This window comes from Archocentrus centrarchus, chromosome 23, assembly GCF_007364275.1.
Source record: "Archocentrus centrarchus isolate MPI-CPG fArcCen1 chromosome 23, fArcCen1, whole genome shotgun sequence".
Taxonomy (NCBI): domain Eukaryota; kingdom Metazoa; phylum Chordata; class Actinopteri; order Cichliformes; family Cichlidae; genus Archocentrus; species Archocentrus centrarchus.
Window position 1 is genome coordinate 18,049,150 of NC_044368.1, and position 20,267 is coordinate 18,069,416.

Consider the following 20,267-nt stretch of genomic DNA (forward strand, 5'->3'; position numbering starts at 1 on the left):
TTTTAAATGCCTAAAATAAACATGCTAATATCATAATTTGTATTTTTTTCAACATTTGACTGTTCTACTGACCTGCTCTACCTCCTGAGCTACAGGATGTGTGTGACATAATGTGACATAAATTTAATTAAATAGCTCTGTCCTGCATTTACATTTTCCATTCATCAGTGGCATCGGTCATCTTATTTGATGGTACTTTAAAAAAAAAAGATTTCAGATCAGCTAAGAGCCCCCTGTCTCCACAGTGGAAGCAGATACTTCTTTTGCTATCCAATCAGACAGCAAGGAAAAACTGACTTCACAACAGCCTTTGAATGACAGCCTCCTCATTTGCATAATGAAGAATAAATGAATAAATATTATGACATGTTAAAATAAAATACAGCAATAAAAATGTGGGGAAAATAAACATAGCAACACAAAAATCATATACATATATATATAATTTTGGACAAGCTGAAATATAGCACTATAAATTTGTAATTATTTTATATAAACATTCAGTTTTTTATGTATTTAACAGCAAATATTTAGACATTTTGTTACTTTTTGATTTTGGCACATATGTCCTCCGCAGTTTAAAAAGGAACTGTACTAATAAAGTTTGACTGATTAAAATATAGGCCAGTAAAGCAGAGGGATATTTGCTAAGAACTTTCCTGTCTCAGTGTTTTACATGTAAAACTACACCAAGTTGCTCCATTCAGGTGCTGTTTGAAAAAGTCTCTTCACATGCCACTGCTGCAAAGGAAGAAATGGCTGCCGCTAGGAGCTAAAGGAGGCCACTGAGCAATGCTCACAAATAAATTCCCCATTGAGTGTTGGGTGACAACAAAAAGTGCACCATGGTGACTGCAGTTACCAAGGGAGTAACCAGGAAAGGGGCGATGTTTTACTGGGAACAGGTCAGTGACCTCGACTCTTGAGCTCACCTCTCTCATAGACACACACGCATGCACGCACGCACGCACACACACGCACACACACACACACAGAGCTACAGAAATGGTCTTACTGTTAGCTCTTAATGTACCTGATGTATTTCTAAAGACCTTTTCACACAAACCTCGACATGACTGACTGGTTAAAAAGCTCTTCTGCATTAATGAACCAATCAGAGTGCTTTATTACTGTGTTGCTAAGCCTCAGAGAGAGAATGAGAGCATGCTTTAAAATACAGTAACTCACAAAAGCACAGCTGCTCACGTAGCTCAGTTAAATCTGGAAATATTTTGCCACAGAGAATAACTTTTAAAGCCCTTTTTTGAAAAAAATGAATAAAAAAATATATAGAGAGGAAAAAAAACACTCAGGCAGAGAGTTCAGTGATAAGATAATAAAACTATGAGTGGCCTAAAAGTGGATCAAAGCCTGTTTGAAAGGGACTCACCAATAGATCCTTTGGGACAGTTCATCGCAGCAGGGCGTCCAAATTTTGTCTTGGGCCACCAGATGCCAGAATCAAAGGCCTTTGGGCAGCCCTCATACACCACTGTGGACAGGAAGGTAAGGCTTGAAAATATTTTTAGCATTGCACATGGTATGATACTTAAATTGGGCCTACAAGAAATTAATAAACCGAAGCTTGATCAGCTAATCCTTTACTAGAAACATCACTTTAGAAAGGCAAACGTCCAATCTGTTTCCACTTTAAAACACCACCTGGCTTGATCCATTTTATCCAACTTATGAAACAGTCAGACAGAGAAACACAGTGAAAATTCAACCAAATTAATCCTGCAGGGCTGTTACACAAGCTGCAAGACATAATTCATTTCAGCATATTTGACAGCCAGGACAAACCAGATCTGGACCTGCAAGCTTGCACAAGCTATGATACATAACTCAGCCAGTGTAATTATTCCAACCTTCTACTTTCAATGAAATATAAATGAATAACACAAATAAGGACTTGTTGAAGGTAATTTCTATCAAGGGTGGTCACATCTCAGTGAGCCTTATCAATCTGAAAAGTGCACTAAATCCACTGCAGCATTTTGGGGAAATAATGGATCAGGGTTTCATGTCCTTTAAAAGTCCAAACACGTTCTCAAACTCCAAGAAGCTTCCTATTAGGTCAAACAGTAAGCGCACTGACATTCATTTTCTGCTGGGGGACTTTCTGGCTTTGTCTTCTATTCATCTCTACTGTATTGTGTGCGCGCAATCCCGCTGCCAAGTTAGCCATCGAGCCAGACTTGCCTCTTCTGCTTGACTGGGTGGTGACAAAGATGCAAAGTTAGCTCCACTGCAGCACCAGCAGCTGTGAGCGACACCATTTGTCTCTTTTTGACACTTTGTTGATTCATCCGGACCCGTTTTGTGAACCGAGAACAGTTAGAGTCAGAATGCACCCAAGACCTTTTATGACTGTCCCCTTCATTTATTCACATCATCTGACCTTCACAGCATCACTGTAAACAGTTAATTATTCATGGGCTTTAATGGGACTCAATAAATGTTTATCTATATTGCTGAATTATTAATTATTAATCTGCATTCACAGAAGTTGATTTTACCTCTTTTATAGAGGCTAATTATTAATAAATGATATTGCTACCTTCTCAAATATTTCTTTCACATACCCTCGCATCCAGTGGGAGTGACTTCAGCAAAGGGATTATCGCACTTGTTACACTGGCGACCGATGACTCCTCCCTTGCAGGGGCACTGCCCAGTGACGGGGTCGCAAGTTCGAGACTCAGAGCCAATAGGGAAACAATCACAGGGGTAGCAAGTGTCCTCACCCTCTGGACGATAGTGGTTATCCTGCAGGAAGTGAGGGAGAGAAGACACACGTGACTGAGCTGGGAGGAGGTTTTGATAGCCGGGGGTGCACTTTAGCACACCAGACCAAGAAAAAGAAATCTAAATAGAGCCACATGAACTCGCTTGTATAATCTCATGTTGTGTACATATTTACCTTGCAGCGGCACTCTCCAGTGGTCTTGTTGCAGTTTTTATGAAATCCTCTGCTTGTATCACAGTTACAGGGTCCACACATGGGACTGCCCCACCAACCCTCATGACACGTCTCCTCCACTCTGTCATCAAAGAAGATGGGAGATGTCAAAATCTAAAACTATTTAAAAACTTTTATCAAAACACACAAGTAGAAAATCTCATCTGCAAGTAAGAAAAGATTAAAATGCGAGTTTGCTATGCTTGCTGAATTGCTGCATCCCCCTGGTGGCTACTTGTGGTGTTGCACTCAAGAAAGCATTATATTAGTTTACTTGATTACTCAGTTTTGATGCCATTTATTGACAAATGACGCAAGGACATGCACTTTTATGAAAGATGGATCCAGCCACTATGACATCACATGTTGTGGAACTAAAAGCTTTATTTTTTTCGCTGTTGTTGTCTTGGTGTTTTGAACTTTGAATTTATGCAACTAACATTGTGTTGTATTCAGTTAAACTAAATGAGTTGCCATCATTCGTATAGAGTCTACACCCATCGTTTATATACAGTCTGTGGGCACGGCCTGACATGTAGGCACACATTCCCACAGCAAGCAAGAGACAGGTAGCCAGTTTGATTCCAGTTAGAGACACAAATTTCCTTGGGAATTGTAAACTCAAACATGTAAAGCTCCCTGTTGTGGTGACTCCTTGTGATGAGGGAGCAGCAGAAAGTAGCTTTGATAAAAAGTCATGCAATGCTTGATCTGGTTTTGACATGATGTTGACTTGGTATCAGTGCTAAAAATCCAACAAACAGCTGATTATCTCTTCAGTTTATCACTAAATAAATTAATCTAGGATAAACTTCCTCTACACTTTTAAAACAGCCACTCAAACACACGCGGACTTTCTTTTTCTCCCCTGAGATGCGATCTCTGTTGCTGCAATGCGATCCGACAGGGGACGAGCGGCAGTGTGAGGGCAGCAAAGACTAAACACCTGTGGAGGAGCAGTCAAGCATGCAGGGGGAATCCCACATCCTGCTTAAGAAAGGAAGTGATGCATGTCATAGGGGACAGGGTTCAGAGGGAAATGAGTGATTCTCGATCAGGGCTGGCTAATTCACAAAAACGCTTACACCACTGCTAGATTAATTTCCGAATAAATGGCTGATCTGTCCCCCTCTCTCTCACACGCACCCATACACACACACTGTCAAGCTCAGATTACTGACTAATAAAGCTGCCCTGAAGGACTGGCAACAATACAGAAAGAGAAAGAACCTCACTAAACCAAAGAGGATTAATGAGCTTTGTCTTTGTGGGGAAGCAATATCCAGTTTTAGTCTTATTTGTTTATAACATCTGGAAACTGGAAACCCTGTTCAGAAAACTGCACATATGTCTTGAGGGGAAAATTGTTTCTTGAAAGCAGCTCGAAATCCAATCGCTGTGAGCCCCTAAAAGGAGCATTCAGATCAATTTAATGCTTCTGATGATTTTTTTTTAATACTAATCAGGAGTCTAAAACCTTTCTCCTTGTTTGCCCTCACAGTGAAAGAAATCTTACTTGTTTTCGCAGTACTGGCCGTAGTAATTTTGTCCACATTCGCAGGTGTAGCCGTGGGAGGAGCTTGGTTTGCGGACACATGTGGAAATGTGTTCACAGGGTTTGAGCTTACAGGCATCCACACACTCTTTACCAAAGTAACCTGCAGGAAAGACGGAGGAAGAAAAAAACGATGTCCAAATCTAACTGACCGAAATGCAACGCTTACACATGTTTCTTAAGCGGCGATGCGTTGAGCTCTCATGGCCACTGTATGTATGTGTTTCTGCATGTGTGTGTGTGTGTGTGTTACCTGGCTCACACACACAGGTGTGCATGCCCCAGTCGTCATAGCACTGGCTATTCTCGGGGCAGATGTTGGAGTCGCATGGGTCAGCAAGGTCACAGCCATCTTCCACACGGATCTTCAGGCCCTGAGCCATGTTCACATTGGCCACGTTGGTGGATGTCTCACCCATACGCACACCCTGATGGAGAATGTGCATTCATGAAGATGACAGTTAGGAAAGGAGGCTGAAGAAAAAAAAGATTGTTTCACCGACACATGCAACATTCAAAAGTGCTCGCCCACCTGTATACAGCCAACAAATCCCCTGATGACATGGTTTCCCTCCCCGGGCAAACCTCCAACATGAAGAGTTTGCAGCTTCAGGCCTGGGAGGTCATTACCGATCTCCACTGACCTCTGCTTAAAAATAAGAAAATACATTAAAATTGAACTTTTTTCCCCATAGTAAAACAACCATTCTGGGCTACCCTCATCATCTGTAATGTAAGATGCCCCGTACCTGGTACATGCCGTAATCCAGAGAAACAGCTGCCATGTATTTGATGTCCTTGCCATCTTTAATGCTTTTCAGTTCAATCAGCAAGTGGTGCCACTCCCCATCATTGACACGAACCTGAGGAAAGCTCAGTGATGCCACCAGCTGGTGTCTCAGCAACACTTCCATACGGACCTGCTGCTCACTCACCTGGACGGAGGGAGGGAAGACGGAGAAAATGAGAGACTGACAGTGAGAACTTCCCAACCATTTTACAGGTACTGTAGAAGCCATACACAAGCTTTAACTGCACACGCCTGAGGGTGACAATGATTTTATTTGTATGCTGCATCTCACCATGAGGTTGATGGTGGAGGAAGGCCCAGCATTGACCTGCATGAGGGTGCCAGCAGGCTGCCTGGTGCGGAACATTAGGCCAATGTACCAGGGAACAGCGACTGTGATGTCCGGCTCGCTCCAGGACACCAGTGCCTGGCCATCAAAGAACTGAGGAGATGGCATCACTGGGAAGGGACAAGAATCAGGTCGTTGGTTACAAACTGATTAGTGTTTGGCATAAATGTGTTTAAAGGTCCCATGAATAGCTTTCTACATATGAATCAATGCAACATTAAGCAAATATTACGATCATTCTAGTAAATATATCAGATTATTGCTATGGCATTCTGCAAGTCAGATTCAGAACATATGAGAACAGATATTCATTTTTAGATGCTATTTAAAACAGGTCATTGGTTTGGTATTAATACTTTGCTTACAGTGTTAAATGGGGTTTTTTTTTCAGCATTTCTTTCTAGCATGTGATATAATTACTACTTTAATTTCAAAAAAATTCATCCATGAGCATCGCCAAAGAGACATTCCAAAAATCCAAACAAATTCCTTCAGATGTGACACATTCTGCCTAAACAACGTCCTCCTTGCATGGGTCGATCTCAGCGGAGCACATAGTGTTTCCACCTGTATAATCCTTAGCTATAGCTATAGCATATTCTCTGCTCCCTGGGGTGCATAATTCAACTGAAGCATTCACAATTACACTCGCACATAAGCTGTAATTATGAGACAAAGCATATATTTGTTCATGGTAGCAGGTAACTACAGGTGACTTTAGTCACAGTCTCCTTTGCTAAAGCTTAGACCACCATGAAATAAAAAAAAACAAAACAAAAAACCCTCCCTGTAAATAAGACAGAAATACTTGTACTTTTACAAACTTGTACTTGGATATTATGCTGGTCTAAGCTGAATGCAAGTATGTTAGGATCCTAATATATTAACAGATAACTAAAAATATATATATTTTTCTTTTTATTTGACGGCTTTACTCTTGTAGCTTAGCTTGTTAGCATGATAATCTATACCAATTAGCTCTAAACATGTCTAGCATTATATAGGCTTACTCAAAGTTTGACTTAATTGATCACAATCCATAATGCTGTAACTGTCCTAAGTAGACTTACTACGAGCCACAAGAATGTGAAAAAATGTGTGCCTGTAGAAACCACAGCTCTGTATATCAACCTTTTTTCTTTTTCTTTCTTTCTTTTTTTTTTTTTTTTTAACCAAAAATGTGTGGAAATGTTGTGGAAAAGAACTACTCTACCCATGATACTAAAATAAAACAGCAGCATCTCTGATTGGTGAAGGTCACGGCTGGAAATGTCTTTTAAAAAAAACATGAATGGCAGATTGCTTAATGAGCACAAAATTTCAGAAATGGTGAGGGAGGGTGACTACAGTCAGGAATGAAGCACTGTACTATACTGACAACTACACTATGCTCTACTACACACATGACACAAATTACACAATATATTCAAAACTATTATGAGACAATGAAAATGATAGCATTCAAGAAGGTTGGAAATCATTCACTGTGGAGTTTGGATTTGCAGTGCTTTTGGGATGAATAGTTCCTTCACTGTTATGCTTTTTCTCCTTTTTGTGTTTTTTTTTTTTTCTTTCCAATCAAATTATTTTTATGGTCATGGTTTACCTGCTAGCTGGCTGGAAATGCAGCCCTTAAAAGTGTTGAGCTCTATATGGCCTAATACACCCTGTTCAAGACGTTTGTGCTTCAGTTTTATTAAGTGAAATTCAATTTTTTTTAATCTGTTATTTAGCTCTAATTAGCACATTTCTGTATCTGTGCATCACAGCAGTAGGGTTTTGAATGCAGCTTGCTCACCAAGCTTTTTAAGTGTTAGCTGATAACTGAACTCCACTGTCTCTACCAAATATTATCACATCTGGCTGCAGAAAACTAATATCCCATGAACCAAAGTGCTAACAATGAGGCTTCAAAAAGCAGAAACCAATGGGTGGCATCATGGTGGCTACCTCTATCTTTTATATACAGTTTGTGGAACGGCAGGTAAGGCAAAGCAGCATTTAACCAGGTCTGGTGACAGGTTGGCTGGAAACAGAACTGGTTAACTTTCTTTAAAAAAAGACCTGTAGTTGGAATCTAATCTAACAGAATTTGAAGGCAAACAAAGCCAAGTTGGTGACCAGTGAGTTTCAGTCTTTTTGTGTGATGAGTTTTTCTCCACAACAACAAATCTCTAGTTTCTCATGTGGCAGCAAAGTCTGTGAAGCCTCAAACCAAATGTGTCAACAAGTAGCTGAGCAGCCAAAACCTCTTCCCAGCTTGCTGTGATCCCGGCCCAGTTCAGATACTGGATACTGGGGCCTGGCGTTGACTGGGCGGCCACCTCATAGACGAAAGGGCGAGGAGAGGTATTCACACCTTTACACATTGTTTGGAAGCTCGCCCTGAAGGAGCGATTCAAAGATTCGACTTTTCATAGAAGAACATGAGAGGGGTTATGGAGTGTTAATAATAAAAACTGTTGGCAGCTAGATATGCCTTTATGTTCTCTGGGAGATCAAGAAAACCTGAACACACTATTTATCTTTTTTGGCTAGCTGCCTATCTATACACACTGTTTGCATGGTAACATGAGGCTGCTAATCACATAATGTGCTGATACTAGACAGAAACTCTGTTACTCTCAATTTCCATCTTCACTCTGATACTGTGTCCACTCTAGCTGCTTTCCAAGAGGGATGGAGATTCAATTTTTCCTAATCAATCACAATGTTTCTGCCTCAGTCTCGTGCTATTATGATCTAAAACTGACAGATAACCATGCAAACTTAAAGTGGAGAGAAGTGAGGTGAACTTGCAGAGAGTTCCAGAGAGTTCCAAACACAATCGAGCACAAGCCGTTTAAAATATCCCTGTTGTCAAATTGCTTAGCATTATCTTTAGTCCCGCCCATTGTGCTGATTGGATAATCATTAATCCCATCACAGCTCTCACTGGATTTTTTAAACTGAGAAAGAGCCATTACATGTAACGATGCCAGATGAATCCGTTTGTGTGTACGTTTATCGTTTCTTTCATCCTGTGAGTCTGAGTTTTGATAAGTGACTCAGAACAAAAGTTTATTTTTTCATCCGAAAATTCAATGCCTAAGGCAATGGTTCTAGTGAACAGAGGCTGCGTGAGTCACGCTGAGTCAAAGAAGGTGTTCCCTATCCCATCTGATCTCCCAAACACACACCATTTCCTGGAAACAAGTAAACAAATGTGCACACGCACATAGGTCCAATTTAGGGATTTTGTATTTTCGCACGATGTGTGCGTGCGTGCGCACGCACGCACACACACACACACACACACACACACACACAGAAGCTCACGGATGAGCAAGCAGACTCGTGCACCTTTGGCCAGAAACAAATCTGCCTATGAATGCAATAATATTTTTGGATTCTATTTATTGTGCGTATTAAGCTGCTGGATGCCCTAAGTTCCCTAATTTCAGGATCAATAATCAATCAATCAATCTATCTATCTTTCTATCTATCTATCTTAATGAGTTTGCAAACTCTATTAATGCTATTTTACTTTGGATACTTAAAAATTCCTAAAACACATGGTTGCTTTTCCTGAAAAAAGAAGCAAAATCTATTAACCACAAGCACACATTTCTTACCTTGCTCACAGTTTTTGCCACCATAACCAGTGGGGCAGTCACAGCTGTAAGTGTTCCACTTGCTGGCACATGTTCCTCCATTCTGACACACATCACTTGTGCAAAAGTCTTTCTTTGCTGGACAACCTAAGCAATAAACACAAACAAATATATAAAAGTTTAAACAGGTGAAATTTAAGTTTCTTCCTGACAGTTTTAAATGTTGGTCCCAGAAACGAGCAATGGGATAAACGCTGTAGAGGTAACATCTAACCTTCTGTGGTGCCGTTGTTAGCGATGAAGCTGCCCATGTCGATGGGTTTGCTGTCGATGCGCAGGTTTCTCATGCAGCCCACGAAGTTCCTGTTCCTGACTGGGAAGTCCTCTGGCAGGTTGGGAACCCCACCCAGTAACAGCGGCCCTGTTAAGTCCAATGACCTGCAAAAAGTTGCAGACAGAAAATGGATGAGCCAGATCGAAAATACAAAATCCCTAAATTGGACCTATCGTGCTCATTTCCACTTACACTAACTAATCCTTACACATCCTTTACTGGGCCTTGGTGCCCCCCCCCAGGTGCTTTCTCTTTAAGGCCATTAACCCTTAGTATGTTCAGCATTTCTGGTTTAAGGTTATTGTTTCCAAAAGCCATCACAAGGCTGCTAACTGACAGCATTTCCCATACTAGGTCAGATTTAACATACTTGGTCATGAAGGAAGCTGCTTACACCCAGAGCTTCTGAAGCAGTCAACATCAAACGCCTTAAGAGATTTAATGTGGTGCAATGGTGCACAGAAATACCTCTGAAAGGGAATTTAGTTCAGACAGCCTAAACATGAACACGAAGGTTGGGAAGATGAAGAGCTAAATCAATGAACCTTGTAGAAATTTTAAAAGGAATATACCTTAGTAAATCTGCAGGCAACTCTGAACCAGCGTTCAGTCACAAAACTCTTTGGTGACGTTTTAACAGCTATCCAGAACTATTGCGTATGTAGTCCATTACATAAGTGGAGATTTCAGGTGAGGTTTTTTTTTGGGGGGGGGGCGATGGGTCTCTCTTGGTTCCCAAAATATTAATATTAGTTATTTACAAAACTAAAATACCATGTTAGCTGTGAACCAATATTTTCTGAATTGCTAACTATATAGATGTTATTTTTGCCAATTAAGTCATGAAAAAATATGTTGTAATTGAATTTTCTGCAGTCCTGTAAAAAAACAAAAAACAAAACTAAGTACACCCCACTGATTCAGTAGCCTGCAGAAACACCTTTAGAGACTATAATCTGAAGTAATAATTTTCTGTGTGAGTTTATCAGTCTCTCACATCATTGTGGACAAATTTTGCCCCACTGTTCTTCACAACTTTGCTTCCGTTCATTGAGGTTTGTCATTGTCCTGTAAGCTTTAACTACTGGACAGATGGCCTCACAGAATACGTTATTATACAGAGAAGCTCACGGTCACCTCAAGGACTTCAAGGTGTCCAGGTCCTATGACTTCAAAACACCCCAAATCATCACCCCTCCACCGCTGTGTCTGACAGCTGGTATGAGGTGTCTGTGCTGATATGCTGTGTTTGGTTTTCACCAAACATGGTGCTGCTCATTATGACCAAATATCTCCATGTTGGTCTACTCTGTCCAAAGGACATCGTTCCAGAAGTCTTGTGGTTTGTTTATATGCAACTTTGTAAACCTAAGCCGTGCTGCCATTTTCTTTTTTAGATAGAAGAGGCTTTCTCCTGGCAACACTTCCAAACAAGCCAAACTTGTTCAGTCTTTTCCTAATTGTACTATAATGAACTTTAACATTTCACATGCTGACTGAGGGCTGTAGATGCTGAGATGCAGCTCTTGTTTTGTTGTTGTTTCTCTGTGCATTGCAGGGTCTGACCGTTGGGTGATTTTGTTGAGAGAAACTGTAGAATTGTGTTAACACACACCTGAATGCTCCAAAACAACAAACTGCCAAAATGTCTGGTTTTACAGAGGTGTGAGCACTTACTGACGATCATTTTATCAAGTGAGTTTAAGTTAATGAAGTTATTGAGTTACTGAAAGAGATTAAAAACACTTGTGCAAAGCAAGCTTAATTATTCCAGTGTGATAAAGTTAAAGCATCCTCAAGAGGCGTCTGTGACCTGTGCAACAAGTTCCTAAAAGAATGTAACCTCACTTACTCCCCTTTGAAGCTTTCTCTCGCTCTCTCTCTCTCTCTCTCCAGTCCCCACCCTCTACAAACTAAATGGGTCTCAGCATGCTAGATTTCCAAAAGAGTCATTTAAAAAAAAAGTTGCACTGTAAAAATAAAGATTGATGAGTGTGTAATAAACACACAGTTAATCCTTTAAAGCCTGTGCTGAGATGAGTTTTTGGTTGTCTGACAGCAGAGAGACCACGCGGATGAGCACAGAGATTAAGAGATAAAAGCAGGAGAGAATGGTAGAATGTGAGATGTGTAATTTGCTGTAATGAAGGCAATTTGGCGTAGCCCCCGAGGTACAACACATTCCCTGATTAGTCTGATAGGCCCAAAGAGAAAAAGAAAAGGTGAAAGTGGGTGAAGGAGGTTCCATCTTACTTCTTCTGTCCAATCTGGGTACCCTGTGCGGCACAGGAATAGTTCCCGATCTGCTTTCCGAAGCGAATTGCCATGGATATGTCGCAATCATCAATGGCGACCATGGCCACTTTTTCTCCAGAGGGTCCGAAAGGGTTGCCCAGGGTCCTAAAGTTAGGCTGAAAAATACAGTGAAATAAAGATTGCATCGAGTCATTCATCGATATTTATGAAAAACAGTGTAAAAGCAGCCAATCTAAGGCTTCAAGAAACCCCATTCATTGTATCTTATTGCCTGCGTGAGTGTGTTTTGTTACAGTAAATTGCCTCAACTGACTGAATTTAGTTAAAACATTTAATGCTTGACTTCTTCCTTTGTTTCTTGTCACCCAATGTGAGAAATTTGGCAGGGACAGCAGCGCGATCAGTGCGGGTCAGCGGTACACAAACAATGTCTAGCTGACTTTAGCAGCAGCGCTCAAGCCTCTCTGGGCTTAAGATGACAAAAAAGCCCATTGTGCATTAGCTCGCACCTAATGGTTACAAAGTAGCCTAATTCTTCCATCAAGGCCCATGGCCGACGAATGCTGATCTGAGAAAAATCAGCCAACAAAATCGCTTTAGAGTTTCTAATTTTGAACCTGAGAGCGAAGTTCAATGGAGCATTTCCCTAACAATAGTGGCTTTGGAACAGGAGCAGAGTTTAATTCCAAAAGAGTTCCCACCAGTAAAAAGAATGGAAGTGCATTCATTTCATGATTAAATTTGAGAAGCACTCATATTTGATTTTGTTGCTTTTAGTGAATTATAGTAGATGAAATCACAAGTTATTCCACTCTTCTATCTCTCCTAGGACTATGGTATATCTCTGCACTACATAAAGACAGCGGCACTCCGGCTCTCAGATCTAATCACAGTGCAGTGTTTACACAAAGTTTACATAAGGCTGGCAGGCTGAACAATAGCAAGAGAGACTTTCAAACCACTCAGGAGGCATTTCAGTAACAAAGGAATTACAGAGTAAATCAGAGAAACTACACTATCACTATATGCTGCCCATTCTATCGTGATACAACTGCAATATCTGTGGTAACATAAGTACAGCAAATTACCCCCTCCCTGTTTCTCTTCCTTGAGAATGGCTTCCTGACAGCCACCCTTCCACTGAGACCAGATGCACCTCTCAGGTTCTGTCTCAGGTCTTTGCTGGATTTTTTTCCCCTGTTTCTTAATCACATGAATTTCAATTTCAGATACTGTTCATCTGCTGTAGATAGTTTTTTAGGCCTGCCTCCTCTTCTTTTGTCCTTCACTTGTCGGGTTTTCCTGTTTATATATTTATATTTTATGCCTGTCAAATTGTGTTATATTTGCCTTTTTTGGGAGGGGGGGCTGACTTTACTGATTCACTCTGAATGAGTGAATCAGTTCATGCTGTGATCTGAAATCTGTAAAGAGCATATTTTAATAAAACGTATGGATTTTCAGAGGAAGCAATACCACATATTCCTGCACTGATATTCAATAAAGCTCTACAGTAAAAAATAAAATAATAATAATAATTCAAATATTTTCAGTTGAAATTGAGCAAAAGTTTTATGTGGCTACATGTGTCAGTACATTAACTGAGGAAAAACAATGTAACAGAAGAGATGAAAAGATATGGATAGAAAGAATATGTGTGCGTGCATGTCTCTCCTACATAAATAGGTTTAGAGTAATGAGATACTGGTGGGGCAGCGGCACAGGAAACAAAGGAAGAAAAAAGAGAGGGGAAAATAGCAAAGGGAGACAGACAAAAAAAAGGAAGTCCAGAAAAAAGAGACAAAAGAGAAAATGGCAGACGGGCAAAAACTGAGCAACACAGGCCTGCAGTGTCTTCTATTTTGGCTCAGGTGGGCTCCGGTCCAGGCATAGCTCTAACCCACAGGGAGTCGTTTGTCGTGACCACTCCCTTCAAAATGCCCCATTTCCACAGATTCCACAAAAAACACTTTCACACTTTCAATAAGAAAAACAGGAAGCATGGCAGCTCTGACACCAGTGCTGTTTTCTTTCTTTCTTTAATGTGTAATCTCATTTGTACAGGATTTCAGTGGCAATGCACATACGCATACACACACAAAGACACACACACACACAGATAGACAGTTCAGCACAGACAGAAGGGATAAGGCTTTAGTAGGCATACGAGGCATGGTTGAGCAAGGCATCACGGATGAATTCTCTCAGTTTTTGATATGGTCTGTGCCCGTCTAGGATTCATACAATGAATCAATATGAACAAAACAGTAAAAATGCCATCAAAATTCTCCAGAGTCCAAGGACATGTCTTCACACGTCTTTTTTTTTTCCTCCACACAATAAGCAGCAAGCATCACGTCTGAAAAATGAAGCCAGTGCGCACGTGCCCGAAAATGGAAACAGCAGTTCCACAATTGGCCACTTGGATCTGAACAATTTAACAGCAGAAACAAACACGTTCACAGCCCGGAGAAAAAACTGCTCTGGTCGCTCAATCAAGAAGTTAACCCTCTGTAGGTACCCCTATAAACACAAACGTGAACCAAGAAGCTCCTGCTGGCTGAACAGGAGGACTTCTTGTTGAAAATCTTTAAATATTGGTGTCATTATGTAACTTGGATTGTTCCTCCTAGGCTGACATTTCAGCAGCCTGTGGGGAGATGCTGTACTTTAGCAAACGTGCTTCAAGGTTGCACTCAGATGAAGGAGTTAAGACACCGAGTATGTGCTTGACAGGCTCGTGCCAGATTTGATCCTGATAATAACAAGGACCTGTAATGCTTAACCCCGCTGTGAAATATGCACAAATGTCCCCTGTGGGCAGTTTGTGATTAGGGGACTTCCACTGTGCTCTGGGAACGAATAAAAGCATCAGCACGGTGTTAGAAGAAACTCAACAGTGGTAAACAAGCAGTGCAATGTGATTGGACAATCTAACTGTATTACTGTGTAATCAATTAAAACTGCTCCCAAGAAGGAACACATTCCTCTAAAATCAGATTATGGAGCGTTGAGTCATACTCATGATCCGTCTGTGAGTCCTTTCCCCCTCCCCCACATTTACCCTGTCCATCTGCATACACAGACTTGTAGTCTGGATCTACTGGATCTCCAGCAGATTGCATCCAGATTTGATAAAAAAACAATGTAAGGAGGGAGGAGTAGAAATGTTCGACTTTCTTCCCGCGTGTACTTTGATAAAGTGAGATTAAAAAAATTAATGATTAAACCGTGCAAATACGAGAAAGTGTGAGAACAGCAGTGGAGGAAAAGTTTTAAAGGGGAAACAAAAGGCCTGGATTTGTAGCGACTCAGATTAAAGTCTTATCATCATCTTTTTTGAGTCCAGTCGAGCAGGGACGGGGAGATAAAAGCAGGTAGAAAAAAAGCAAGAGAGAGAAAAGAGGAGGGGAACCCACAACCCAAACTCTTGCAGCTGCTACAGGTGCTGATAATTCATATACACACACAGTAAACTCACACAGTATGTGTGATTGCTGATTGTGCTACACCACATTTACTTAAAGTTCGTGTGTGTGTTATTTAGGGTATAAAGAAGCATTAACACACAGAGTTAAAGTGTACGTGCTGTAATATGTGAATGTATTTATCACTGTGTAATGCATATTTGCAGCTAAAACTAGGACTCTGCTAATTCATGCAAAGCAGATCATGAACCGTTTCCACTAAAGAAATAGGTCATCGAGACTTACAGCAGTGTGTGCGTAATGTGTGAGCACACTTCAGAATTTAAGTTTTAAAGAAGCCCAACCAGAAAGACTAAAAGAACTTTGGATATGTATCCTGGGAATATCAGCATCTACTCAGCTTTTGTTACTCGAGCTTTGAACAACAAGACTGCTTTTGAATTACCAGAAATTAAACAGAAATTAACAGACTTCAGACTTCACTGATTGATTGAGTTGTGCCTAAGTCTAGTATAAAACTGTCTAAAGTGTCTATAACTGAACACTAAGCATGTCTGTTAGCTGTGAATATGTCCAGCAGAGCTGTGTAGAGGTTCGGGCTTCTCTCTGACCCCTTGTTTTAAAGTGCACTTGGCCCTCACGTTGAGGGGCCCCATGAGAGTCTCTTATTTACCCTCCGCCTGACTCAGGGCAAAGATTCCCGCTCTGTAAGGTGTCGTCTCCAGGGGTGACAGGCTTACTGCATCCATGGCAACGCACTTGATCCCCACAGCTTGCCACAAAGACGAGGAGGGTGGAGGACAGGAGGTGATTGGCTGGAAAACCCACACACATACAGATACACACCAAGTTCTAGCACACACCGAACTGCAGCAAATGCGTGCAACACCCCCATTTACACACAAACACCCTTTCCCTCCCACCAACACAGACACACACACACACACACACACACACACACACACACTGACAACTCCATTACCATGGGCCTGCCTGTCAAAGCCGACATGATAACTCAACCAGCCCTGCGGCCAGGATAAAGACACAGATTGTGTTACATGCAGTTTGACGGCTGAGTCAGAAAACACCTTAAACATTGTCAAAATGAGCAACTAATGACCTGGAAATATGCGTGTGAGTGAGTGTGTGTGTGTGTGTGTGTGTGTGTGGTGGGTAGGACAGAAGTGGTGATTATGTCCTTGTACAGGAGTGTGCTTGGGGAGTATAGGAAGGATGTCTGCAGAATACGTTTGCAGGCGTGTGTGCTGAATGAGCAAGCGGCGAGCTTGTGTGCGCGCGAGCGATGCAGGAAGTGGCGAGCGAAGCCGCAGACGTCCACGCAGTTCATTCGGCTCATAAAGGAAGGAGGGCGCGCACTCCTTTATTTTATTTGCATTCGCCTGAGGAAATGCCATTGTTGCTCCGCTGATTGGATGGAAATGGGTGCTTGAAAACGTGCTCTGTGGTGTGGTGCGTGCAGTAAAACTGTGGAAACCACAAGAAAAAGCCAAACGTGTTTTTATTTTCACAAAGTAGGCATAAAAGAATGGTTTTAATCAGCAAAAAAGACTGCAGCCAAAATAGAGACGGGCACAGAACCAAAAACAACTGCTGTTTGTGTGTGCGAGTAAGTAAAGCTGATTTTTGATCATGTCAGGGACGGGCTAGAGTAGCCCACATTCCCTCTGGCAGCAACAAACTGTCATGTCCACATTACCTCACCTGCCCTCTGGCTATGTAAACCTAGAAGTGAGAAAACACACACACACTTTACACGAGACTACAATGTGCCATGTTCAAGCCTATATGTTACTGCCATTTCCAGCATCTCACGGCTCTTCTATCCATCAGTGTAACAGATGGACAGCGGCCATTGTCGGCTTGTGGTTTTCCAGAGGCGAAACAAATGTGCAGACGACACATAAGCAGAGGCGAGAGTAACTTTATCCTGTTTGGACCGTCTTGAGAAAATTCCTTCCACGATTTGGCAAACTCGGCCGAGTGCCGGTATGCTGACATCAATGGCATTTTCTTCTGAATGATGTGTTTCATCTGCTTGTTGTAATGTCTGAGGTATGTTACAGGCGCCTTTTGTCTCACTTTTGTCTGCCTCCTTGTCAGCAAGGTAACGCAAAAACTACTAAACTATGAAATTTGGTAGAGAGGTGGTGCGTGGGCAGAGGGAGAACCTAAGAATTGGTGCAGTTATAGTTTACTGGCAGGTTTTGCCTCTTTGTCTTCTTTTGCTTAATTAAAAATAAGATTTTGTACTTTTATGTCAGCCAATTTTCAGCTTGTAACTTCTCATCAAATCTATTTTTATTGCATTTAAGACTTTGGCTAATCATGATCAATTTCAGATTGCTAACATCAGTGATATAGAGGTGAAGCTCCTCATGTATTGTATTTTAAATGTACCACCTGCATCTAAATCTGACCTCTGAGATATCATTATCTAAAACAGCCCAGCAGAGCTCACAACCTGAAGTGATTAAGGATCATCAAGATTGATGCTAATGTTTAGCACTAAAAAGCAATGGCAGAGTGGAGCCAAATCTGATAGGGATCGCAGGAGAGATAAGAGACCCAGGAAGAAGAATGAGGAGACCAGGAGACCTGAGAGGAGGAGAACATTTTACTGCCAGGAGGGCAGGGGAGCTATAAACTGTGTGGATTTTCTCTCTCTCTCTTCTTTTCTGCCCCTCTCCCCAGGAAAAAAATTCCACTGATTCACCACCTTTCGCAGGGTTAATAAGAGGTTTAGGTCATGCTAGGTGAGGTGTGGGAAATTTCCTTCCCTCAGTAACACACACACACACACACCCACACTCTTTCACATCGTAGCAGAGTTGGGAAGGAATGTAAAAATTGGAGATGAGACAGAGAGGTGTAGTAAGTTTGCCTATCGTGTATGAAGGTGACAGATTTATCCGATTTACTCTGCCTCCATGGTCCAAAACACAATCCACTGTTCCTACTGACTGCTAACTCCGTGCACAACACACAAATTAATAAACTCCATTCAGTTGATATCTCATTATTATTTCGTTAATACTCCAGTTAATACCAACTTCTGAGGACAAACGTTTGCGTGACACAACAAAGGATTAGTGATACAATTAGAAGCTAGATGGCAATCTACACAGAAGCATGCAAGCTGAATGATATTTGTCATCTGTTATCATTACCAGAGACATCTCTGACTAATTCCATGTGTCACTAATCCAGCCCGACAGAATCGGTGCTTAGGCCTGCCACTCTGCTGCTGCCAAGGAAAACACAGTCGCTGCTCTGTGGGTGTCTGCTTACCTGTATGCCTGCCTAGACTGGAGCATGCTTATTTCACTGAGTGAATGCTTATACAGAAAGTCAATGAGAACTCACAGATGAACAGCAACGCTGTGATTGTGTCCTTTCTGCTTATGCACTGTTTAGAAGTATATTTTGCAGGCAGGCGGAGAAATGGAGCAGAAAATGATACAGAGAGTGATATTTAGCCACAAGGGGAAGAAAAAGCAATGATGCAACTGCCTTAACACTCAGCTGTATGCTTCTGAGCATTAATCATAAAAAGGAAAAACAAAGACTGTTTAGCCACATAGATAAGATATTAATATGCTAAAAACTCCAAATAGACGCCCCTGAAATTGACATTGTTTACTTGAATATTTTTACACCTCCCACAGTGCTAAATATCAATTAAAAAAAATGAAGAGCCTCAACACGTAAACTAGACAATCATGAAGAGAAATGCCTACATTTATTAACTGTATGATGGGAGTTTATGAACAGCTGCAAAGACACAGACTGTATGCAAAAGATGGCCATACCTACCATGACATCACCCATTGGCACTTCAGCGTTGCCTTATTTTTTCAATCCTTGAGATGTTTTCTAATTGACAAAGTTTCCAGGTCTGAAAAATAACGCGAGCTTGATCCTTTTTAATAGCCAGGAGGCAGGACGTTCTTAAAAATGAATAAATCTAATTATATAGTCTTCTTCTTCTTCTTCTTTTTTCGGCTGTTTCCTTTATGGATTGCCACAGAGGATGATCTGCCTCCATCTCACCCTGTTCCTACATGTAGCATCCTCCTCTTCTCACACCAACCTCCTGCATGTCCTCATTCCCTCTATCCATGAACCTCCCCTGTGGTTTTCCTCCTTTCCTCCTGCCAAGCGGCTCCACATTCAACATCCTTTGTCAGGTGTATCCACTATCCCTCTTCCTTGCCTCTCTAACTTTGCATCCAAACTGCTCAACCTGAGCTGTCCCTCTAATAGACCCATTTTTCTAATCCTGTCCATTCTGGTCACTGCTGAGACTGTTAGGAAGACCATCCTTTTTAAATCTGGATTTTTAAGGTTTTTGTGCCTATTTATTTATTTTCTTTCACTTTTAATTTATGACTTGTCCCACATTTGTTTATGCACAACCAAGGGGATGATGTAATAAACATTCCTTCCACTCATGGGACACTGTTATTGACAGGTTTAGGGGTGGCTGTAGCTCAGGAGGTAGACCCTGTCTGATCCAATCTGCATGCCAAAGTATTCTTGGGTAAGATACTGAACCCTGAGTTGCTCTCTGATGTGTTGAATGTTTGATAGAAAGTGCTTGTGTGAATGAAGACATGTTGTATAAAGCGCTTTGAGTGCTCAAGTACAGTAGAAAAGCGATATATAAGAACTGGTCCATTTACCAGTAATATCATGCAAAGAAGTAAGTGTCCACAAAAGCAATAAAGAGTAACACTGCCAGCAAACATGTAAAAATGTTATTATTTATCTCAATATTTTTAAAAATTGGCCTTGCAAGTGATGCATGACTTCATAAAGAATTCAAACAGGAGACACAGAAGAAAGCCAGATCACACTGAAATAAAACTGAGGAACCTTTAGCAGGCAAACCAACAACCCAAAAACCACACCATCTACGACAGCATTTTCTACTGTGGAGACTAGGCCAGACCCAGACTAAACAAGAGCTAACACCTTGG

The 20,267-nt window shown here is 41.3% G+C and overlaps 1 protein-coding gene across 6 annotated transcripts in view; it reads right to left on the reverse strand.

Moving 5' to 3' along the window:
- The window catches only part of celsr1a (cadherin EGF LAG seven-pass G-type receptor 1a), an 87,140-nt gene that overhangs the window by 14,883 nt on the left and 51,990 nt on the right, over positions 1-20,267 (reverse strand). For 4 of the 6 annotated variants that reach the window (XM_030720275.1, XM_030720274.1, XM_030720270.1 and 1 more), the window contains 11 exons: positions 11,837-11,994; positions 9,524-9,687; positions 9,271-9,396; positions 5,600-5,766; positions 5,267-5,452; positions 5,050-5,166; positions 4,771-4,945; positions 4,479-4,620; positions 2,924-3,044; positions 2,586-2,769; positions 1,391-1,492 (listed from right to left, as the gene is read on the reverse strand). In XM_030720275.1, coding sequence (XP_030576135.1) covers positions 1,391-1,492; positions 2,586-2,769; positions 2,924-3,044; positions 4,479-4,620; positions 4,771-4,945; positions 5,050-5,166; positions 5,267-5,452; positions 5,600-5,766; positions 9,271-9,396; positions 9,524-9,687; positions 11,837-11,994 — 1,642 coding nt within the window. The remainder of the gene's footprint in view (positions 1-1,390; positions 1,493-2,585; positions 2,770-2,923; positions 3,045-4,478; positions 4,621-4,770; positions 4,946-5,049; positions 5,167-5,266; positions 5,453-5,599; positions 5,767-9,270; positions 9,397-9,523; positions 9,688-11,836; positions 11,995-20,267) is intronic. The other 2 variants (XM_030720276.1, XM_030720271.1) reach the window with 1 other exon arrangement.